The sequence below is a fragment of the Carassius auratus genome, chromosome 29 (assembly GCF_003368295.1).
Source record: "Carassius auratus strain Wakin chromosome 29, ASM336829v1, whole genome shotgun sequence".
NCBI lineage: Eukaryota > Metazoa > Chordata > Actinopteri > Cypriniformes > Cyprinidae > Carassius > Carassius auratus.
In genome coordinates, this window is record NC_039271.1 from 5,698,025 (window position 1) to 5,724,135 (window position 26,111).

Consider the following 26,111-nt stretch of genomic DNA (forward strand, 5'->3'; position numbering starts at 1 on the left):
AACATCTGATTGGACGCTGTGCAAGCCAATGAACACTTGCAGAACAAAGACACGTGGGCTATGGGTCACGGCGTTTCTCTAGAAGTACAAAAGGAAATCTGCTCTATACTATATACAGATGTGACGCTTACACTCTAATCTACTCTCACACTGTTTGGCTTGTTAATCGTACATCTAGTCTGATGTAACAGTGGAACTACAAACATACGCAACAGTATTTCCTGCTACAGGTTTACTACGCCTAGATCTACGCTTTCCTCTGATTAATATTAAATGAGACGCTCGCTATGCTGTACACGCTTCGGTATCGTTCAAATAAATTAGACATTATTACCTTCGAACACGATTTAGGAAGGTATGAAATGCAGGATCCAGATACTGTGCTGTTAAAATTAAGATTTCTAGTGAAATTGTTCCCGGAAACGGATTTAAATAACATACAATTTGACCTCAACTCACAAGCATCCTTCATTCGTTTAATAAAATGGTCGTAAAATGCCAGTAACATCAGCAATGTTTAACCCTTTTAAGTTTTATATGAGTGGATCTTAAACAACAACAACAACAACAACAACAAAAGTTCAGGTTGTTTTTCAGTCCCCGAGAAATTAAATCACATTTTTTTCTGCTTTAGGATCATTTTCATAACTTTTTTACATTTTCATTACTATAATGTGTTGGTGAAAGGGGTGAAATATGCTCATTTGTCATCAAATAATATCACAATGCATAATATATGTACAACAGGGTTTTCTTTGGTGGGGAAAAATGACCTAGAATTTATAATATTCACCCATTTAGTTCATTTATCGACTGACGTCCTCCACTACAGCAGGGGGCGCTGATGGAGGGTAAAATATTATTACAATAAATTAAAAAAATGGTTCAAATAGTTAAGAAGCTGATGATATTTCCTCGTTTTGAAGAATAAAGTAAACAGTCGCTTCTAAAACCTCCCACAATGCACTTTAATCCACAACATTTTCCGTGCTTTTGCAGCAATAGCAACACAAATTCATAAAAACTCAACGAATAGAAACCGGATGTGTAGAATTTTAAATTTTTTGTATATATATATATATATATATATATATATATATATATATATATATATATATATATATATATACATTTTATATATATATAATATTTCCCTCTTATTTAAGGGGGAAAAATGACCTAGATTTGATCATATTTAGTTTGTTATTCAACTCACGTCCTCCGCTACAGCAGGGGGCGCTAATCAATGGGAAAAAATTTAATAAAATAAATAAAGCAATGGTTTAAATGATTAAAAGGGTTAATGGGATTTCCTCGTTTTGAAGAATAAAGGTAAACAGTCATTTATAAAACATCCCACAATGCACTTCAACCTGATACTGGCCGTCCCTTTGAAGCGATCGCAACACACACTCATAAAAAAAACGACACAAAACCGTGAGGCGATACTGACTGGAGGATGGAGTGCTGAAGGGATGGAGTGAGGTTTCTCAGTCATTCCCAACCGTTACTTAAAGAGGAAGTTGAGGAGGAGCTGGAGGAAGATGAGGAAGAGGATGATGGACACGTCTCGACGCGTGAGGAACGAACTCTCTGATGCCGACTGACTTGCCACTCGACTCCTCAAAGCGTTGACGCTCCTGGACGCCCGTGATGAGACAAACCAAAGTTAATATCCTGGTTTCCAAGCATTTCTTATTAAAGCCGGAGAAGAGAAGCCGTTTCACCTGTTAATGTCTTCCTGGGTTTTTCTGATCGACTCGATGGCACTTTGGATTTCACTCAGATCTGTTCCTTTCTTTCGGAGGCGGCTGCTGTGTTTGCTCTTGTGCCCTGAATCAAGGATCATGATGAGTTTGTGGAGTGTTATAAGCATGTGTGTGTGTGTGTGTGAGACGTACTCTCGCTGCCTGAAGAGTCCTGGTGGTCCGGCTCCGGGGACGAACAGCCACTTTCCGGACTTTTGGGTTTGTCACTCTTATGTTTCCGCTTTGGTCCCGTCACCTGATCAAACACACACACACACACACACACACACACACACGCCGACAAGAGCAGGACATTCACATGTTTCAGTCTTTATGTTATGGTTAAGACTTGTCTGAATTGTGTATGTGATTCTCAGATATTTTTGAAAGGCTTCAAACAGGGTCCAAAATGAACTTTTCTTCACATCTGCCAATGGCAAGTGAGGTACGAAAACGTTTTATTAGCCATGAATATTAAATACTGGCCATGAAGCTGCATTTTTAGATTAAAAACATGCTATTATTTATACAACAATAGAATTATTATGCAGTTTCTCTCGTCTATTTGTCATTAGCAAGTTGCAAATTCTAATTATTTGTTTATTATCATATTTATTATTTATTTAAATGCAAATACAATTTCTAATCATTTTAAAAATGCATATTTAAATAATCAAATTATTGTTTATTAAATGGAAATTTAATTGATTATATTTTAATTTATTTATTGTTAAATTTATTGTTTATTTTAATATTTTATAATTAAAAAAATATATAGTAAAGTAGCATTTTTTATCAAACAAATACATTCAGATCATAGCCAGCTTCATGTGTCAGTACTTCACGGCTTTTTTATGATATCCCAAGATTTATAATTATTTATTTTATTACAACATTTATTTTTTATTTAAATGAAAATTTTATTTATTATTTACAAATTTTTTTTTAATGTAAATGCACATTTAATTGTATAATTTATTTTTACATTTGTTATTTAAATGCATATTTAATTTCTTTAATATTATTATACTTATTATTTATATAAATGCAAATTTAAATTCTAATAATTTTTGTATTTAATGTTACATTAATCATTTATTTACATCTTCTGGAATATCACAAACAAATGTTGTAAATAAACTTTCCATCCAATGTGTTCAAGATCTTTTGAAAGCAATATTCCAGGATTCACAAACTAATGTTAATTTTGGACCCTCGCTGCAAAGACGCATCCCTGATGCAAACACAAAAAACAAACAAAATGCTAACAAAAAAAAAATCACACAGGCATGCATGTGAGTCACTTGCAAATGCCAAAGAGCACACAGGAAAAAAACACAAGCTGAAAATGAGGCAGAACGGTCATGTGACCAGGTCAGGCAGCAGATGACTGGTTGCTTTGCAGATTGGTGATCGGTTGTTTGAAGAATGGACAGAGATCGCCGACGGCGGCATGCATGATGAGATGGAAGCAGAGAAAGGGATTGTGGGTAGAACGAGGGAGGGGCGGGGACAGAAGGACGTACCTGGCTCAGGTAATTGTCCCTCCGGGAGCCCTGCTGGGTACTGAGACTAACTACACTGGCTGAACGTACCATAGGCGTCCTGTGGCGCACTTTGGTCTGAATAAAGCCGTCTTTCTCGAACTGAATCAGATCGTTGAGTGGATCCCACGGACGAGTGCTAGGACACAGAGAAACACACCGTCCTCACAGTAAACGGGACATGCTTCAGTGCCCTTCCTGTCCAGCAGGGGGCAGCAGCTGTTATGAAAGGAAAGGCAGGCGTGACTTACTCGGCGTAGCGGTAATGCCACTCTCCGGTGACTGGGTCCTGCTCGAACAGAGCGGGCGTCCACTCCTCACACTTGGCCTTGCGCTCGCGGGCCGCTTTCCTCTGGACCTCCTCCAGGATGAACTTCTCGTTGGTCGCCTCCGTCTGGTCCTTGTTATTGATGGCTCGTGTCACATGCTGCCACAGCCTGAAGACGACAGAGAAAGACTAATGAAAATGTGTTCGTTTTCCTAATTAGGGACTAGGTCTCATGTTACTGAGCTTTATGCATTTATTGTATTTTTTTTTTTTTCAAATTCTTTTTAAAATGTTCTGTATTAGTTTTTCTGCATTTGATTAAAAATATTTTTTTTCTTACATTTTTTTTCTGGATTCCATTTTTAATGTAATAATATAATAATACATTTATTAAAATCATTTCTGGATTGTTCCACTTCAGGTTGGTGGAGAGTTCCTGCCTCAAGTGGTGGAGTTCAGGTATCTTGGAGTCTTGTTCACGAGTGAGGGAAGGATGGAACGTGAGATTGACAGACGGATCGGTGCAGCTTCTGCAGTAATGCGGTCGCTGTACCGGTCTGTCGTGGTGAAGAAGGAGCTGAGCTGTAAGGCAAAGCTCTCGATTTACCGGTCAATCTACGTTCCTACTCTCACCTATGGTCATGAGCTGTGGGTCATGACCGAAAGGACAAGATCCCGGATACAGACGGCCGAAATGAGCTTTCTCCGTCGGGTGGCTGGGCGCTCCCTTAGAGATAGGGTGAGAAGCTCGGTCACTCGGGAGGAGCTCAGAGTAGAGCCGTTGCTCCTCCACATCGAGAGGAGCCAGCTGAGGTGGCTCGGGCATCTATTTCGGATGCCTCCTGGACGCCTTCCCAGGGAGGTGTTCCAGGCACGTCTCACCGGGAGGAGGCCCCGGGGAAGACCTAGGACACGCTGGAGGGACTATGTCTCCCGGCTGGCCTGGGAACGTCTCGGGGTCCCCCCGGAAGAGCTGGAAGAAGTGGCTAGGGAGAGGGAAGTCTGGGCATCTCTGCTTAGACTGTTGCCCCCGCGACCCGGCCCCGGATAAGCGGAAGATGATGGATGGATGGATGGATGGATTTCTGGATTGTGTTTTTTTAATGGTTTAAAGTTTTTGGATTCCATTTTAAATATGTATTTTTATTATATATATATATATATATGTATTCAATTGTTTTTGTTTTAATTCCATTTAAAATATATATGGTAAAATATATAAAATAATATTTCTAGATTCCTTTAGAGTTTAAAAAGCTAATTAACATTAAATTGTTTAGCAACTTCAATGTTTTCCTTTACATTTTTTCCAGATTGTAATGGTTTAATAAAATGTTAATAATCTAAATCATGTCTAATCAAGTGACCTCAAAAAGCTGCACCGATTTACTAATTTAATTATAACCTTACAATAACAGGGCCCTATGAAATGTTTTCAGAAATTCAGTTGTCTGTTTGATTTTTTCTTCGTCTGGTTTTATGATTTCATACAAACGTCATAAAAACTATAGTAAACAAATAAATGCATGAACGATTTAGTTAATAAAAAAATTATCACTTTTAGAATTAAAACATGGATGATTAATTGTTATATTATTTAAAATTTAAGTTGAATAATTGAAATAATATTTTTAGCAGTAACAGCAGTATTTTTTTTAGCAGTTTAATAGTCTTTTTGTGGATCAATATTCACAGACACTAGTCCATTTCACAGCCCCACTTTAGATTAATTCATCACCAATGGTCAAATTCCCATGACATTTTGCATTCTCTGCACTGGCTCCTCCTAAAGTGAGGTTCACCGTTACCTCTCGGACTCGAACTCGCTCTGTTCTTCAGGAGGAACGGTGCAGCGGATCAGACGCCTCTGTCTCAGCTCCGGCGTCGGGTTCCAGAACGTCTCTATCTCACCCGTCTTCTTATCGTTGATGAAGACTTCACTGTCCTGTAAAACACACACACACACACACACACACACACACACACACAGTGAAATATATCCTATGAATGACTTAGTTTCAGGTCCAAACATATTTAGACATGCTGGAATCATTAGCCAGAACTGTCAGTTTTCCAGCTAAGATCCCGCCCACTTAGTTTGATTGACATGCAAAGTGACCAAACACATTATCAGATTTCTATGTAACCTTTAAAGCTGATTTTGGACTGTTGTACTCACCCAGTGCCCCTCAAGTGTCGCCAGCACCTCCTTCCCGAGCTTGATCTTCCCGCTGATCTGATTCACGATATCACTGCTGCCGAGGAACGGCTGATGGACGGGGGAACAGACGAAGCATGGTTCATTAGTGGATGTTGTGCTGTTATCGGTGTGGCCTTTCTCTCTGCGCCCCACTGTTCCTCTAAATGTCTCAAAAGCGTATAAACACACACACCTTGAGTCTGAACTCCAGTAGAGCGCTGTAGCCCGTCTTCTCACAGGCGATGGACACCTGACCGCCCAACTCCAGAGTCATCGTCCCGTACAGGATCCCTGAGAGGAACACAGACGTGAATACACCAGTGTGTGTGTGTGTGTGTGTGTGTAATGAGTTACTGTAGATGCACATGCTATTTTATAAAACGATAACACACAAATCAGGACAGACATTAGTCTCCAAGAGATGGGGCTTTGGTAACACTTTATATTAACAATTAAACATTAGTAAGCTTAACTGATAATAAATAAATACAGATTTAAGACTATATATATATATATATATATATATATATATATATATATATATATATATATATATATATATATATAAATAATGTAATATATTCAGTATATATGGCAATTAAATAAAAATACAATTATACATTAATATAAATATATAAAATATATAATTTTATATATGCATTTATAACTGTAATATATACGGTGTATATATAAACATTACAATTATTTTACATATACAACAATTGAATAAAAAACATTTATATTAAATATTACTTATTACATTATAAATGTATGATAAAATAATTAAACATTCATTAATTTAATAAATGTATCATATACAATAATTAATAATTATTCATATTTTATATGTTTATAAATATAGATGATATTTATACACACACACACACACACACACATTTAGAACTGTAACATGTACAGTATGTATACATATAAATTAAATTATAAAAATATTACAAAATATTAGTATGTATACATATAAATTAAATTATAAAAATATTACAAAATATTCTTATTTATTATTATTATTATATATACTAATAAATATACAAAAAATGTAAAAAAATATATTATAAATATTAACATATATATATATATATATATATATATATATATATATATATATATATAGGTGAAAACACAATACATTTATTACACATATGTTATAAAATAAACACATTTACTTAGAATTGTATCACATATGATATCAATAATAATACAGTATAACACACATCATACATATATAAGCACATGTATATATACACACACATACATATAGACATGAATACATGTATACATATACGTTTAAGTACAATATTTGAATGCAGTAATGCAATAACGTTTTAATTGTAACTTTAAAAAGTGTTACCAAACTGTCATGTGCTAACTAAATGAAAACTCTAGACTGGAAACTGCAAACGAATCTAAACGTGTTACTACAGATGAAGACATAGCTAGATGTGTCCCTACAGAAGACAGCATAGGGGACGGGTGTTAGTCGCACATATGTGTGTGTGTGTGTGTGTGTGTGTGAGAGAAAAACAGACCTTTGCAGTGTGCGTAGGGCATGTTCATCACATAATCCTCTCCTCTGTTCAGAAACGACAGCCTGGCTTCACCGTCCAAGATGGCCGACAGAGAGTTTCCTGAAAAACACGCCAACAAACTCGCAATCAGACGCATGCATATGTGTGTGTGTGTGTGTGTGTGTTTGCACAATATGACATGATTTATGGTAGTGCTTCTTCTCTTTTACCGTAAAACTTGGACTTGGCCAGGATGCTGCCACTGAGACAAAAGCCATCCTTCCTGTTGCTGACGTAAAAGGCTGACACCGGAGGATGATGGGATACCTGGAGGAGGACACACACTTTATGTCGGTGTGAAGCTCAGTAGAAACGGACTGGGAATTAAAGTAGATTTCGCTGCTTGACCTGTTCTGCGATGTAGAAGGTTTTGCTGTTGGTCTTGGTGTGGAGCCACAAACAGCGAAATGTTTCTCCGATAATGGGGTTGTACGGTTTCTTCAAACCCTGTCCGAGACAAAATTATCAAAATATGACGGAAGATGACATTTCTAGATGTCTGAAGGGTTGTTAGTGTGTGTGTGTTTACCTTTGGCTTCTTGTAGAATCCAGAAATGTACCATTTGACCACTTTCTTCAGACGGTTATAAGCGTTTTCCTCCACCGCCGCTCTGATGAGTTCAACAAAACACAATCACGATAAAATTACTTTAATAAAACAATCTAAAATCTGATTTGATGTCTTGTGTTTTTTTTATTATTGGTAAATAACACTAAAAACTTTTTAAAAATTATTTACTTGAAAAAATAAAAACATATATACACATTAAATTATTAATTAATTAAATTATAAATTAATAAATTTCTTAAATTAAATAAATAAATGTTCTAATTTTAATTTGGTTTAAGTTACTAAAAATACTAAAGCTAAATAAACTTATACTAATAAATCAAAAATAATAAATATTATATAGACATATTTAAAAAAACACACACACACAAAAAAAAAAACTAAAATTGTTGAAAACAAATCAATAAAATCCAATTCAAAATATTAACAAAAAACTATAATAGTATTTAATTAGTACTAAAATAACACTGATTTTGACATTTTAATTTGCTGATTTGTTTATTAGGTTTATTACAATGTGGACAATTTGTTTATTATTATTATTATTATTATTATCATTATTATTATTAAAAACTGTTATTATTTCACTTAATATTATGTATTTACCACATCATTTCTTAATCCATAACTATGCAAAAAATAAAATAAAAAAATACATTGTATATATAATTTAATTGAAATAAATTAAACAATATTCATATTAAAATCTAATTAAATTTAGTCATTTTTATCAATTATGTTTTTTACCCATTTTATGTTTTAACACAAGATATACAGCAATTCCAGGTAAGCTTCTTTCCAATGTCATTTTGTTTATTATTTTTATACTTTTATAGTAGTTAGCTTTTTTCATTGTCATATTAAAATTTTATAGTTTAAGCTTTATTAATTCTATAATGTCCTTTAGTCATTTTTATGCCATTTTATATTAAGCTTTAATTATTATTATTTTTTATTTCAGTTTAAGTAATAACTAGTATTTTATATATTTCGTTCTAAATTCGGTTTCATCTTAATTTGATGTATTATTGCAGCTATAGTTTCCTTTTGTTATTTGTGAGCATAAAGCAGCATCTGAATCATCCGAGCATCTGTGTGTTATCATCTTACTCGGACAGGAAGTCAGCGTGATAGTAGTAATCGGACAGTTTGTCCAGGAAGGAGCGTGGCTCCAGGATGAAGGTGGGCAGCACCACTTTAGACAGGTCCATGCCGGGCCGAACCTGCTTCAGGAGAGTCCAGATCAGAGATTTATTCTCCTCTGATACCGTTTCAGTCTGGGACTCTTCGCCTGCCTGAAACACACACACACACACACACACAGCTTGAATGAACAGATTGTGTCATATCCACCACAGACTCACTGCTCATCTCCCAGCTGTCTGCTGTAAAAATAGCCGTCTGAATATTGTGTTAGCATGTGTGTGTCCTGATGATGACGTGACGCTCACACACCTCTCCCAGCTCCTCGTGGCTCTGCTCGATGTACGAGGTTTCCCGCAGCGTCTCGTTGGGATCCAGGTCGAGGTACGAGTCGTCCTGTCGCTCTGACGTGTCGCTGTCGCTCTCCTCACTTTTCTCCAGCACCTCGTTGTCCCACTCCTCCTGCTCCTGCTCGTTCTCACGGTCCGATTTATCCGAGTACAGGTCCGGATCCTTAAACTGGTCGCTGTCGTTAAACCTGACCGATCACACAAACTCTCAGTTCGTATGCGAACACAGGACTTGCATTAATCAGTGACCAGTGGTGCCTTAACTACTTCAGTTTCAGTCAATATATGCATACAGAGAGAAACAATCAGTTCAGAAAATCAGGTTTGATGTCTTATTTAGCCTTTATGTGTGTTTAGTAAAGTGAATATTAATATTATTATTATAAATAAATAAATAAATGTATTATTATTTAGTTGCAGGGTTTTTATCATGTTTGCTTAACTTCATTTTTAATCCTTAACTTTTTTTTTAAATGAATGTGAATAAATAATGATAAATAATTTTTTATTATATATATATTTTAAAAAATCTATATATTTTGTATATTTATATCAATAAATATATATTTATACAAATATTAAATTTCAATATAATATTATTTTTTTACTTTTTGTTTTTTTTTTGGAAATAAAAACTTGCAAATAGGGAGATTGATTTTTAATGGGATATGTTTTTGTTGAAGCAATGCATTTACATCATTTTTAACTCATATAAAAATATTTTTTATATAAATTACAATTTATATTAATAATTATATATATTATTTTTTATATAAGTGCTCATAAAAAATTATATAACTAAAAAAAAAAAATTTTTACAAATAATTTTTACCTCCAAAGTAGAGATTGATATTTAACTACATGATTTATAAGGGGATATGTTTTTGTTGAAGCCATCTGTTTTTATAATTTCAACTTTCATTTAAGATGTTTTTAAAATCACAATGGGAAAAAAAAAACTGAAGAAGAAAAAAAAAAGTGGACGTTTATGCACTTAATGTAGTCATTTCTGTTCCTGGTCATGTGCCATAAAATGAAAAGTATTATTGTCTAAGACTGAACTTCAATATGCAAGTGTCACTTTATATCAACGCTGAATAAAATGTTCATTTAAAGAGCTGGTAAGATGACAGCTGGGTGTGTTGATGTCTTACTGAAAGCCCTGCATGTTGTGTGCCCTCAGCAGACTGTAGAAGTTGATTTGCGAGTGCTCTGCGGTCTGCGTCGTCTCCTCTTTTCCCTCTCGGATCATCGTTCGCTTCAGCAAACTCGAGCATTTCAGAGCCAGTTCAAGAGCGTCCATCCAACAGCGGCCTGCACACATGATGCAGTGTGTTATCAAGAGTGATGGCACAGTAACATCCAGCTCTGTTCTGTGTGTGTGTGTGTGTGTGTGTGTGTGTGTGTGTGTGTGTGTGTGTCTCACCGTCTGACTCTGAAGCCGCTCTGAAGATCAGGTGGCTGCTGGGTAACGGCTGAGTGATGGAGCCCACAGCTTCTCCTTTAGGACCCTGAGACACACACAAACATACACACTTCATACAACTATCCAAATAACTTTTTACATTAATAAAGGAATATTTATATCAAATTGTATCAATATAAAAAAAGAGCACATATTGTACATACTTTTAAAAAAATATATATTTTTATTTTATTTTATATATATTTATATATTATTTATTTTATATATATTTTTAAATATATAAAATTTAATATACATGCTTTTTTTAATATCTGTTTTAATTAATAAATCAATACTTTTATTCAGGGAGGAGTCATTAAATTGATCAAAAGTGACATTTATAATATAACCAAAGATTTAAATAAAAATAATAATACTAATAATAACTCAAATAAAGATCTTCTTTTGAACCCTTTATTAAATTTCCTTTTAAAGAATCCTGACAAAAACAAAAATTTGATTAATTAATTAATTATTATTCATTATTATAATTCATAAATTATAATTGTATATTAAAATATTTAAAACATTTTAAAACCATATTAATTGTTAAAATACTAATATTTAAATATATTATTTTATACTTTCAATTCAATTCCTTTAAAAACAATCCTGAAAAAATCAGCTTCCAAAAAAATAAAAATAAAAATAAATAATAATAATAATAATAATAATAATTATATATATATATATATATATATATATATATATATATAATAACAATAAAAAAAATATTTGCTGCTTTCTTGAGCAGCAAATATTAAAATGATTTCTGAAGAATCATGTGACACTGAAGACTGGAGTAATGTTGCTGAAAATTCAGATTTACATCCCAGGAATAAATTACATTTTACTATATATTAACATAGAAAATACTTATTTAAAATTATAATAATATTTCACAATATTACTGTTTTTACTGTATTTTTGATCTAATAAATGCAGCCTTGGTGAGCGGAAGACACTTCTTATAGACCCTAAACGTTTCTCAAATGTTATTGTGTTTTAAAATATTTAATCGCTATAATATTTTTCAACATTACATTCAATATACAAGCTTTTATTTTCATTATTTATTAAATATACACATTATATATATATAGTTTTGTTATGCATCTAAGACATCTTTTAGAATCCGTGATGTATAAGAATGCGACTCCAGTGATGCTGATCTTAACACGAATGGAGTTTTTCGGTGTACCTTGACGGCCCAGATGGACTGCTCGAGCGGGTGGAAGAGCTTGAAGCAGAAGCCGTCTTTCTTGGAGGGTCTCTCGATGAGCTCGCAGGCGTTGAGCAGGACGGTGCCGACCCACTGGCCGTTTTTATTGGTCTTATAGATGAGCAGGACGCCTGGCTTCAGCACACACCACAACTTGGTCCAGCTCTTCAGCGTGCCTCGGATCTGAACGAGATAAAACCGACTCAATGATGATCAATTTAACTTGTTTGCACATACTATCAGTTAAGTGAGCATTACTGGGATTATAAGCATGCCTTGTTTACCCCTGCAGCAAGACGACAAAATAAAAAATGGCGTTCGCTTTTTAAATCATGCCTTTGATTTGTTACCAAAATTGAATGCATCCGTCTGCTGTGGATGCATCGTGAGAGCTTCTATGAATAACGAGACAATTTTGAGACCATTTATGCAAAGATGTGCATTAAAAGCATTATAAAATATGCATTACTAAAACAAGATTTTGCAGCATAAAAACAACTCTCTATACTAGAGACTATATATTAGTTCACGCGCCAGACAACTACGACACTACTAACAATATAAAACGCACTGAGAATGAATTAGCTGCTGGGTTCATGAATATTAATCACGTTGTCTGTGTTTGTTCGATCTGATTGGCTGAAGTCCACACCAGAGACTCCAGTATGAAGACGGCTTACAAGAATAAACCGATTTTAAGGGCAAACCTTGAGCCAGTCGGCCATGACGATGACAGACGGATCAGTGATGGTGCTCAGCAGCTCTTTAGTGGCACGCTTCTTCTCTTCCCTGTAGTTCTTCTTTTGCACCTGAATAGACATGCATGCAACACATCACATTATTAGTCATTAGTAATCAGAATGCATGGACAAAAACTGCACTGGAAGTCTGTCTTGATCAGTGTGTGTCATAAATGAGTTTGGCTGTACCTTGAGAGACTCCTTCTTAGTAAGTTTGTTTCCAGACGCCGATATGTCCTTATCTGAGCCATTATACAGCTTGGTTTCCGACTGCAAAACCAACATAAGTGTTAGGAATTTACACAGCATGAGGAACATTATGATATTATGAGCTGCTGGCCTAAATTAATGTGGCATAATCCATACGTGCATACAAATGATTTAAACACACACAAATATATATATATATATATATATATATATATATATATATATATATATATATATATATATATATATATATATATATATAATATAAATAAATATATTCAAAATATTCAATTATAAAACAGTTATAGTAAAGTATTAAATTGTTATATATATATAAAACGATAAAATAAAGTATACCTGAAGTAAAATAAAATATTTAACATTATTAGCATTAAATATTAATTAAAAAACTTTTTCAGTTAGATTTAACTTAAAAATTTTATAAATTTAGTTTTAATTTCAGTAAAACTGAATTAAAAATGAATAAAAACAATGCAGACATAAAAAACACTACTAAAAATGACAAAACACAAAAATTCATAAAAATATGTAAAATAAAAATCTATCGCAGGTAAAACTGAAAATAAAATTAAAACCATTAAAAATTACCTGTACCTTGAATAAACGAAATATTAACTTTTATTTCAGTTATATATATATATATATATATATAAAAAAATACACTTTTAAAATAATAATAATAATAATAATTAAATCAATTAAAAAATTAATAAAAACAATTTCGATCTATTTATAAAAAGTATACAAAATTACAAAATCACAGTAAAATTACTTTCAGGGTAATTATAGGTAAAACTATCAAAATTAAAACCATAAAAAACATTGTCATTACTTGAAATAAATAATAATACACAAAATACAATATAATGCAAAATACAGTTTCATAATTTAAGAAGCCCTTAGAGTCCAAACATTCACTCAGTTCAGCTTCCAGGAGAGTCTAAGCTTCATCTTTAAATTCACCCTGAAGCTTTTCAAAGCCAAATAGGTTAAATATCTTTATATGAACATGGGTTAATTAGCACTCTGTTAATAGCTCTGGATTTCGAGTGTGTCTCTTAATGGTCGTCTGGATGTGGCGGCACGTCTATGACATCTAAAACCCACCACAGCAAACCTGTGACACACCGAGACGCGGTGACAGATTTAACGTTTCTGTGTGTTCACAAACCCCGTCTTATCTGGTCTAGACTGACAGATCAACGCTACGATGTCCCATCACCTCTCAGATGCTCCTGACTCTGTATAATTAAATAAACACGAGCTGAAGACTGCTGGAGGACCAGGCGACCTGTATCCATCCGATCCCAGCCCCAGAGGATCATGGGTAGGGACTTTACCTTGCTCTTGGATATGGAGTGTGAGGAGTCTTCTTTCAGAGGCAGGGTTTCCTCTTTGCCACGATCAAAACCTGCACAAACGAGACATCGTGATTCAACTCAACCGGTCAAAAAAATAACACATGCACAAATCATCATGTTTATAATGCATGTGCATTAACGTTTTGACTTCTAACTACACAATCATGTGTTATTTTTGGTATCATTGACATACTGTTATAGTTTACTTTCTATTTGGAATTAGTTTTTATTTTCCATCTCCATTTTAATTTTAATTAAAGTGTTAATAACTCTGTATATATCTTTTTTGTTTTTGGTCATTTCTTTTTTGGTTTCAGTTTCAGTTTTAGTTAAAAAGAATAACCCTGATGCCCAGTAATAAAAAAAAATGGACGAAAAATATTATCATAATAATACTAAATAGCAATAAATCATTTTATTTCAGCTAGTTCCCAATGCAATATTTCTCATTTTCATTTTAGTTTCATTTAAAGGACTAAAATAAAAAATGAAATAAAATAAAACTATATATATATATATTAAATCAATATATATTACATTAAATTAAAAAACACAACAAAATTACTAAAACTTTAAATAAAATTAAAATGTAAAATAAAATAAACTGATTCAAAATATTAGTTAAAACTATAAGTGTCTCAGTGGCACTAAAATAACACATGCTGTTCATATAGAAATATTACATAAAAATATAAAAACCTTTTGTTTGTCCTGTTTTCCCCCCTTGTTTAAATTTAAATTCATCACCAAATAAAGATAAATATAAGTCATATTATGTAATGATCCAATAAAAAGAAATTCAGCAACAAATATCAGTTATAAGTATATACAAACACACAAATATAGATGTAGGATTTCCACGATACAGACACCAGTGAAATTTCACAATTCACAACACCACTGACAAGTCTATGAGAGATGGCTGACATGTTGCTAATAAACAAGGCAGAAATTTCAATATGTTTTCAGCTTACACTTTGGTGAATAGTGGCTTTAACACAATATCCAGATCAAATGCTATACTCATGGCAAACTCAAGAATAATACAATTTTAAATAATTAGATTAGCAGCAATACTTCCCAGGAGAAATGTATTTATTTTGGTAAACGGTGGCATTTTCAGTATTTTAGCAGCTTCACCTGCTCCATATTCAGCTGCACTCAGCTCTAAAATCTGATCCCACACCTGCATCCACTTACATTTAGTCATTTAGCATTATCCAAAGCGACTTACAAATGAGAACAACAGAAGCACTTTAAAACCAAGAGAAGAGCAACAACATGATAGAAGTACTGTGACAAAGTCTCACTATAGCAAAGATTTTTTATAATAAATAAAAGGATTCAACATTGTTTTTTTTTGTTGGTAAACATGCAACAAATATAATAAAAACAGTACAATAAAAAAACATTTCAACTTAATAAACCCTTATAAAATATAAACAGACGTTCTATGAAAGTTCTATAAAAGATTCCATTAATGTTGCAACTGTAACGTTTTTCAGGTTCAAAGATTCCAAATATATTTCAAAAATTCTAAATATGAAGAAAAAGGAATAGTTTGACAGTGATGCTTAAATAACTCCATCTTCACTGTTCTTCACGTTTATTTTATTTCAAGTAACTAAATGTTTTCATGGTTTCAGTTTAGATGGTGACCCTGAGGAAGGCCAAGGACGATGCGTCAATGTCACGTCTGTCAAGACTAGTTCGTTTCTCAGATAACTATAGCACAACTGTCACTTTATATAACATCTCGACTTGACCGAGTCATTGTCTCGGCTCTGTTGGGTTAAAGTGGAAGAAAATAGTTGACAAGTTACAAGAAATTAGGAGTGAAGACACCATGAAATAACCCTTTTCTGACCTATGTTGGTTTACTGACTTTTCTAAGATTGGACGGGATGAATTACACACCTTTTTAAAAACTGCTTAAAAACTTTCCCAATCCAGAAAGCAACTTTATTCGACTAAAATGTGCATTTGTCCCTGCAGAGGATGTAAAAACGTCTCTATCTTTGGTGTGTTTTCCCCTGAAGAGAAAGATATATCACATATAGATGATCTCAGAGCACAGCCATTGACAACTCAAGACATTTTGGCTCGGTTTAATCACAGATCGACTCTTCCTTGCTGTATGAGTCACAGAAGAGGCTTTAATAAAGGGAAAATGTGTTTTTTACTGACAGAATGGTTTTTGGATCAGGCGAGCTGCGGATGTAAATGATGACCCATCGATCGGGTAATCAAGTCTTGTTTCCCGTTCCTCCTCCGCAAACCAGGCCAAGCTTTGTGTTCATCTCGGATAAAAACAAGCCACTCCAAGAGCTCTTCTACATGTTAATCATACGCAGAAAAATCCACACGTCCTCAACCTGATGAGAGCATCCGCATAACTCGTCTATTAGCATATTAGCGACCGATTCTGCGCCGCATAAATCTGCATTAACCATGCTTTCGTTTAACAGCAGGCTCATGAGTGTCAGGAAGTAGATTTACTTCACAATCTGACTGGAACTAGAAACACACACACACACACACACACACACACCATCAGTCAGATTCAAGATTAATATTCAGTCTCTAGATATCTAGTCTCTGACCTCAAGTCTGTCCTTAAAAAACCAAAAAAACAATAAGCATGAGCGACCTTTAAATTCCTCCGTCATGTCAGTTTAGATATATTCATAAAACACTTCCCTAAAACTCAATATGTTTACATTGCATTTGAAAATGTAGAATTGCGTCTAAAATACAGTTGATGTACTTTTCATTGTTCTGATAACAGAACAAATCAATAATACGTTTTATTCCACTTCCAAAAATAATTTAGACTACAAATAATGTTCAATATTTGTCAATAATAATAACAATTGTTTTTGTTGTAATTGAATGATTATTATTGCAAATTTTATTTATAATAATAATAATAATAATTATAATAATACAATTATTAAAATGAAATAAAAATATTGCAATTGTAAAAATCATTAGAGTACAAAAAAAACTTGCTTTATAAATTATGAGTATTTAATAATAACAATACTTTTTTATATTATTATTGTGGTGTTTACATTTACACAACAATATTACAACAACAACAATTGCTTTATTATAAATAGATATATTACAATATAAAAAAAAGAAAATTAAATAAAAAAATAATACAAATATTTTATATTATTATTATTACTGGTAATATTAATAATAATAGTATTTCTTCTGTGAAATTTATCATTTTTATATTTTTATTTCTTGTAATAATAATAAATTATTATTTTAATATTATTATTGCTATTATTATTATTAAGCAATATTATGAAATTACCACAGATTCATAGTGTTTAAACTTTTCAGGGGACATATATAAATTTGAAGTGTTTTTTGTAGCAATAGCCCAAAAAACATTGTACGGGTCAAAATTATTGATTTTTCTTTTATGCCAAAAATCATTAGGATATTAATTAAATATCATGTTTCATGCAGATATTTTGAAAATGTCCTACTGCAAATATATCAAAATTTTGTTTTTGTTTAGTAATATGCATTGCTAAGAATTCATCTGAACAACTTTAATGATGATCTTCTCAATATTTAGATTTTTTTGCATCCCTCAGATTCCAGATAGTTGTATGTGAGCCAAATATCATCTGATCTTAATAAACCATCCATCAATGGAAAGATTATTTATTCAGCTTTCAGATGATGAATAAATCTCAATTTTGAAAATATAAACTTTTAAGACTTTTAGACGTTTAAGTCTAAGTTTCGTGGTCCAGAGTCACAGATTTGTTATAATTGTCTCTGCATATTAATATAATTGTGCAGCATGTTTCCGTGTGTGTTTGTGTTTGTCTGCAGTGAGAGAGTGACGTGTGGGATATTTCCACACTCCTGAAGCGTCCTTGACTACGACAAACCAGCAGAGACGGGTGTAATTCCACCCCGACCGCCATCTGAAGGACAGAGACATCCGTCTAGAAACACAGACAAACTATCTGTTTAACACGTCATATTGAGTCAATCTACAGACGTAAAATGTTCTGCTCAGGTTTTCTGCTTTTCTTTTCTTCAGAATGTTAGTTTGTGTCATCACACTGGACTAAAACCGACACATTGTTGTCATTTTTATAAGTTTTGGGGATTTTTTCCCCCTCACACCGTTACATTTGTAGTGTTATACAAAGATTATTATTATAAATAAAAATATTACAAATACATCAACAATAAAAAATACTGAACTACAACAAAAAACGTGCATAATGAATATTCAGCAATAATAAAAACAACAGCTATATTATACATCTTGCATTTTTGTTGCTGTTATTTAATAATTTTTATCACTGTAGTATTTTAATAACAACAACAGTATTGATTTTCATCATAATATAATGAAATTCAATATAATTATTGTTATTTTTTATAATAATAATAATAAATATTGATATTATTATAATGTTACTACTAAATATTCAAACAAATTACGTTGTTATTAAGTAAATAAATATTATATTAATAATAATAAATATTATTATGCAATATTCTAAAATTACATCTTTATATTCTAAATGCATATAATAATAATTATTATTATCATGCAATATTCTAAAAATATTCTATATATTAGCACCTTGTTACACTCAAAAATGACCAGCCTACAAAAAAAAAAAAAAAAAAATCATGCAATATTATTACAGTTTTGAGTTCATATTGCCAAATTATGAAAAAAAAAAAATATTTATTTTTTCACTCAAAAACTGACGTACATGAGCTCAGAAAAAAATCCACCCTCTGATTTTTTTTTTTGAAATCTGGAAACCTGTGCTAACTGGTTACAGAAATACTGAATCCAAGATTTGCTTATAATCTCGTATTAAAAGAGTTTTACAAGCATTTTGTAAAAGGCTGGTCTTCAGCCTCTACACTTGACAATGTGAGCATCACAACCTCATTAATGCAGAACAAAGCAAAACGTCACGTGCTTGCTGCGTAAAGATAAAAGCAGTGTTAGTGCGAGTCTTCTGGTCAGCACACAGGTGTCAAGACTGTGTTTATGAGCACACGCTGTATATTAATAGTCACTCATCTGTGATAGCTCATACAGTAAAGTGCAGATCCGGAGCAGCGCCCAGAAAAAATTAATCTGTGGGATAATAAAGCTCGACGGAAGTAAACCTTTTAAAGACAAATCGAGACCAGATTAATGGTTATGTAGGCTATAGGAGAAAGGAGCTACTGATCCATTTCTTAAAAACACATTTATAGTGTTATTGTGCATTTTATTCCAATAAAACCAAACAAAAAGTAACATTTCAATAGCGTATAATAACCTGATCCACCTATTAAATGACTTTTATTGACAGATGATGTCATCAAGGACACTTTTCACCATCCAATCAAACCGCGATGGATAAAAATTAAGCCCCGCCCCCACACTTTTCACTCTGAAAAGATTTAAAAGATTAAAGAAATATTTAAGAAACAGCTAAGAAAAGGGAAGCTTTTTGCAAAAATAAATAATAATAATAATAATAATAATAAAAAACATACATTTTTTTTTATTAATTAAAAAATTCATTAATTTAATTTAATACAATTTTAAAATGTAATAAAAATCTGCATAAATCTGTTAATTGTGAAAACATTAAAAAGAATTCTTAGTTAAAAAGTATGAACTGTTAAAATATAGTTAAGTGTGGAACAAATCATAATTCAAATAATTACAATTTATGAGATTAAAACAAAAACAAAAAATATTGATGATAAATATATAAACCTTATTAATGTGTATTTAAAAATATAATTTTTTTTAGTAATATTACAGAATCATAATGTTTTATGACTGAAAAATGTGCATTACATAGTTTATTATTTTTAAGTTAAAACGGTTTTATTTTTTTGTATGCAATCCAAATATAAAATCTCACATTTTCAGTACATTTATTTTTTTAAATCGTCTGAAATCCTGCAAAATTATATAAATACATTCAGCAGACATTAAACTTTAAAAAAGAAAAAACAATGCCTTTTTGAACCAGTCAGTTTTGCTTATGAGAAAATGAATTAGAGAAATAAATGATCTCTTAACAAGAGTGAGCATTTGCTGTGGAGCTCTGCATCTTTATCCACTGTAATGACACTGAAGCGGAGTGAAACAGTATTAAATCAAAGCCATTACCCTCCGAGCGAACCCCGCTGATTTTCACACAGGTGAACGTGACGCACAGATGCAATGTACTCTAGCTCCATTAGCTAATCTCTGCTCAGTGGACTCCATTAAAATACTAAAAAAGGATAATGATAATGAAAATGCCGGGTAAGTGTACAGACGTGAATGTAAAAATAAAAAAAGCATCTCTGAAGCTTTCTAAAGGAAGACTAGCATCAGTACATCAAGAGCGCAGCGAGCAGCCAGCGCGCCTGAATAAGAGCATTTAATGCATCTCTCTCTTCTTCAAATCATAATCATGAGGGATAAATGGAGCGCAGGCCGCGCTGACATGAGTCAGATTCTCTGTGAGAGCTGGAACTACTCAATATCTGCAGCAGAAACCTCTGCGTCCAGCTCCACAAGACAAAAACAGTCCTGATTTATGCTATTTCGACCCGAATGATTCCCATCAAATGAGGTTTCAGAGGACTATGGAAATGAGAACTGGTTCTTGTTTGGAACCATTTAAATAATAATAAATAAAAAAAACTCAAACCGAATGATATGGTTCTTGAACATTCTTCTTCTGCCGATGTTGACAGAACACAGAAGTAAAATATCTACAGATATAAAGACTATTTATATTTATATAATCAGGACCGATTCAAAGAGAAACTATATAAACCATTATTTCTTAATTATAAAACTAATTTATTAGGACTTATAAGTGCAATTAATTAACAAAATTATTACAATACTTAAAAAAAAAAAACAACATTTAATAAAATGTACTTTTTTATTATTATTCAAATATTAATTAATTATATTTGTTTATTTGAAATGTTGATATTTAAGATAAATTATTCCTTAATAAATTAAATTATAGTGAAGTCGCAAAATTGTAATCATACAGATATATTGTTATTATTAATAATAAATATTAATATAAATGAATAATTATAAAAACATAAAATCAGTACAAACTTAATATATTTTATTAATATTTTTAATAAAAATATTTTACTGTGTGTTCATAGATATATTATTCATAACAAAATGTATATAATAATATTAATAAAATATATAGTATTACATTTTTATGGATATATTATTATTAATAATAATAATAATAAATAGAAAGAAAAACATAATACCAGCAACAAATGTATAAATAATCTTTTTTTGTTTTTTTTGTTACATTATTTACTAAAATAGGATAGGATAAGTTCTTCTTCTATTATTTAAACAAAATATTGTTTATAAATATTCTATATTATTATTATTATTATAAAACAGTTATTGTTTTTCTTAATAGTATTTACTATTGAGATTTTGGTTATGCTTTAATGTTAGAATTAATTATGAATAATTAATAATTAACACTACTAATAGACTAAACAAAACAAGTACATTTTTGGTAAAACATCGGTTTACTATATTGCAGAGTATTTAATAAGGATACCTGTATTTAAGAAGGTTGAAATGAATGTAATGCGTCACACACTCAAAAAACAGTGATGCAATGAATAACAGATGGTGTCTGTTAATGGATGCACTTTAGTTTGGAGAGCAGTCCAGATTCAGTTCACAGCAAGCTGCCAAAACAATAAAACTTAACAGACTGCTGCTGCGCCCAGCCTTTAAGACCCAGATACCCATCCTGGCTCGAATGCACCGATCGAAACTATCTGCCAAACGAATAAAACACGTAAAAGTTTCCCGAGATGGACCCACCTGGCAAGCAGACGGACAGCTCGTTGTAGCCCCCAAACGAGGCGTTGCGTATGAGTTTGCGTCCGTCGGGATGAGCCGGGCGCCCCGAGATGGTTCCTCCACAGGTGGAGAACCGGCGGCGGCCCAGAATACCGTCTGGCTTCATCATGAGGGCGTCTGCAGGGTGGACTCACCCTGAAGAGGGCGAGGCTGAGGGGCTGCGGTGTTAATTCAGCAGTCACCACACACACACACACACACACACATTCAGCTCTGCTCTACACACATACTCCACTGCTGCTAGTACTACAGCTGACCGAGCGCGCTCTGAAGAAACACTCACGCTCCCTCACTGTTACTCACTGCAGCTCCTCCCTCTCGCTCTAGAGCTGCGAGTGTGTGTGTGTGTGTGAGAGAGAGAGAGAGAGTGTGTGTGTGTGTGTGTGAGAAAGAGAGAGAGAGAGAGTGTGTGTGTGTGTGTGTGAGAGAGAGAGAGAGAGAGAGAGTGTGTGTGAGAGAGAGAGAGAGAGAGAGGATCACATTCTTGGACCTCACTGACTATCAGTGGGAAAAAAAAGCTTCATGTTGTGATGTCACTAGTCACCTGTACCCATGTGTGGCTTATAAAAAAAAAAAAAAATATATATATATATATATTTGTATTTAAAATACAAAATAAAAATAGAATAAAAATCCTAATAAGAGTATATATATATATATATATATACATATAAAATGTTCATAATTTTTATCAATAAACATATTTTTACATTCTAATACATATACATTTTTGATATTCATTTTAATTTTATTATTTTAAAATATTTTAAATAAAATAAAAATACAATTTATTAATAAATTAGTATGGCAATGCAATAAAATCTACCATGATGCATAAATACTTTCAAATTTGAATAATATATTATCCATTACAATAATAAGAATGATATTTGCATGCATAATGGAAATGAGAATTGTGCTTAATGTGCTTAACTGTCATGAAAAAAATATTGATGGCTATATGCAAAATATGCTTTGAAATATGAGTTTTTCATAAAAACATGAATACGTTTTTTTTGTCAGATTCGCTTTATGACTGTATGACTGAATCAATTTTTGAGCACATGACTCCGGTCTGATTCTCTCTCTCTCTCTTTCTTTCTCAGCTCGCTCACACAGAACGCTTTATGAAGGACACTGTAGCTGAATATCTAAACCTCACACACACCTGCTTCTCAAACAGCGCTGGTGAAAACAGAATCAAGCCATCAGCATCACATACAACCTGATCCCACTGTGAACTGTTAAATCTGACACTGCAAAGGCTTTTAGGGGAATGTCCAGCTCTCACGAGTCTTTCATCAAACTCGGATTTGACTTACAGTAACCAGGTTTACACTGTATGTATCAAAGCCATATCAAGCAAAACAACATTGACTTAAAGTAACACACAACGAGAAACACCACATGCTGAAGTTTAAAATCAAATCACTTCACTTTACAAACAGCACTGATTAAATACACATATGCATAAAGGCGAGCGCTTGTAATATGCAATATAAAGCAAGCAATGCATCTCCTTCTGTTTGTTTGGAGGGAAATGTCAACAATAACTCACAGGAAGCTGGGACTTCGAGCGAAGCGCTAACGTGTTTCTTATTACGGCTTTTCGTGTTTGTGGTCCATGAACTGCAGAAGAGCTGCTCCAGAGCAATCAAGCCAAAGGTTAAAGTAGTTCAAGCAGCTTTTAAACACTCCACATTCCTCTTTCCTCCATCCAATCAGAATTCACTCCGGCCGTCGTAACCAATCAGAACGCTCCTCCAGGACTCTGCTGATGTCACTCTGAAGTTGCTAGGCAACCGCCTCTCCAAAAAGAGCGGATGAGACTGCAGGATGGCAGTGAATGATGCCCTAATTATCATAACTAATTACGATGCTCTTGTGGATATATAATTCAAAGCCTACTTCTCATTATCCCGTGCAGAATGGAAGTTATGCTTCATATATGAAGCATTTAAAAACCCAAGACCTCGATTAAAAGAGAAACCTTGCGCAAAACTAGTCTAAGCTGTCTATCTATCCGTCTGTCTGACCATCTGACCCACACACACACACACACACACACACACACTCACACACACATGCATAAAGTATGTGGAAAAACACCCGAGGTCACCAGCATGTTAATCTTTTCCAAAAAAAGCCTCCTGCTTTGTACTCAAGTGCAGACTCTCGAAGGCTCTGTCTCTTGTGTTGTGCTTCCTTCATAGAAACTTCATCCTTTGTTTCTTCGGTTACGGTTTAAACAGTTTCCCACTCAAACCAAATGAGTAACCCAGCAGGTTAAACTGAACTAGTGACGAGTCATTAGACGAGCGGTTAATGATCCGGACCACTGTACTGCTCACAGAGAGATTACAGAGAACTGTGTGTGCAGTACACTAAAAAGTTACAGTTTCACAAGTTATAACAAAGAATCAACACTGAAGAAAACACATAAAATGCACTCCAATAATAAAAACATTTATTTTTTACAGAATAGTTTACACGGCTGCTGATGAAAAGTTTTCTCATGATCTTAAAAAGCATATTAATCTGAATTCTGATTTGTAAACTTTACAAATAATTACTAAAAAACTAAAATCAAGTCTTTACATTCTCAACTTTCACAAGATTAGAATGAATACGGTATAGAATAATTATATTATTAGATTTGCTATGGATTACATTAAAAATTATTATTATATTATACGTAATCTAAACATCTAATATCAGCTGATATATGCAATATTGATACTAGGGATGCACGATATTGGATTTTGGCCGATATTCGATATGCCGATATTTTTTTAAATAATTTTGGCCGATGCCGATATCGATATGTATACGAATTTTTCGCCTGATATATCTAAACTTTAATTTTACTGAAGAGAAATCCATGTATCTCTTCTGTACTGATTCTACCATAAATGTATTATTTTACAAACGTAGACAGACATTCACATCTGAAAAACAGGTCAATTATTTCACTTGGAGAATATCGGTTTGGCTCATCGGCAGAAATATTCATATCGACCGATACCGATGATGGTCATTTTAAGCTTTTATCGGCCGATACCGATGTTGTGCCGATATTATCGTGCATCCCTAATTGATACTGCTAAATTAAAATGCTTCCTTGAATATGAGCTCTTAAGAAATAGATATACTGTACATGCCTAAAAATTATTTGTCTGATGTATAAATGAATGTTAAATCATAAACAACAGCTGGCCCGTACAAAAATACTGTTTAATTTAATCTAAATAAATGACTTTAGATTAAAAAAAAAACACTAAAAACTAAAATGAATCATCTTCAATGCTATAAATAACTTGAGGCATCACAGTATTATAAATGTACTGTATAAAAAAAAACAAGAGCATTCACACTTATCTATTATCTGCTGATAAATGCAATATCGATCCGGATTAATTAATTTCTTGAATGTCAGCTCATAACAAATGGAACGGATATCTTGTGCATCGCTAAAAATATATATTGTGCCTTATTGCAAATGTATTTACAAAACCAAAATCACAGCCAACAACAAGTGTCCAGCAAACATGTGAAATCTTTTAACACTATTTAAAAGCATCCCAGGATGCACTTCATGAAGTTGATTGAAGAAGCTCAAATGTAAGACTACAGAAGCAGCAGATAAGATGCTTTCAGACACAATGCGCTTGAGACCTGGTCAGTGCACTAAAGCAGGGTTTAGGAAGCCACTAGAAACCTTATGCAACCTGGCTATGAGTCTGGATTAGCAGCCTAACGAA

The 26,111-nt window shown here is 32.9% G+C and overlaps 1 protein-coding gene across 4 annotated transcripts in view; it reads right to left on the minus strand.

The window, feature by feature from the left end:
• Window positions 1–1,115: 1,115 nt before the first annotated feature.
• Window positions 1,116–26,111, minus strand: part of LOC113048465 (oxysterol-binding protein-related protein 8-like) — a 29,785-nt gene continuing 4,789 nt past the window's right edge. The window contains exons 1-21 of one of the 4 annotated variants that reach the window (XM_026210286.1): window positions 22,312–22,682; window positions 14,406–14,476; window positions 13,024–13,104; window positions 12,802–12,903; window positions 12,074–12,277; window positions 10,834–10,918; window positions 10,562–10,721; window positions 9,370–9,595; window positions 9,025–9,209; window positions 7,873–7,954; window positions 7,692–7,790; window positions 7,514–7,610; window positions 7,305–7,403; window positions 5,954–6,051; window positions 5,740–5,829; window positions 5,369–5,505; window positions 3,544–3,729; window positions 3,344–3,431; window positions 1,902–2,004; window positions 1,728–1,833; window positions 1,116–1,640 (exon numbers count right to left, since the gene is read on the minus strand). In XM_026210286.1, the coding sequence (XP_026066071.1) occupies window positions 1,508–1,640; window positions 1,728–1,833; window positions 1,902–2,004; window positions 3,344–3,431; window positions 3,544–3,729; window positions 5,369–5,505; window positions 5,740–5,829; window positions 5,954–6,051; window positions 7,305–7,403; window positions 7,514–7,610; window positions 7,692–7,790; window positions 7,873–7,954; window positions 9,025–9,209; window positions 9,370–9,595; window positions 10,562–10,721; window positions 10,834–10,918; window positions 12,074–12,277; window positions 12,802–12,903; window positions 13,024–13,104; window positions 14,406–14,476; window positions 22,312–22,459 (2,580 nt within the window). In that variant the 5' untranslated portion in view covers window positions 22,460–22,682 and the 3' untranslated portion in view covers window positions 1,116–1,507. Of the gene's footprint in view, window positions 1,641–1,727; window positions 1,834–1,901; window positions 2,005–2,829; window positions 3,432–3,543; window positions 3,730–5,368; window positions 5,506–5,739; window positions 5,830–5,953; window positions 6,052–7,304; window positions 7,404–7,513; window positions 7,611–7,691; window positions 7,791–7,872; window positions 7,955–9,024; window positions 9,210–9,369; window positions 9,596–10,561; window positions 10,722–10,833; window positions 10,919–12,073; window positions 12,278–12,801; window positions 12,904–13,023; window positions 13,105–14,405; window positions 14,477–22,311; window positions 22,691–26,111 lie in introns of those variants that run through there. The other 3 variants (XM_026210283.1, XM_026210284.1, XM_026210285.1) reach the window with 3 other exon arrangements.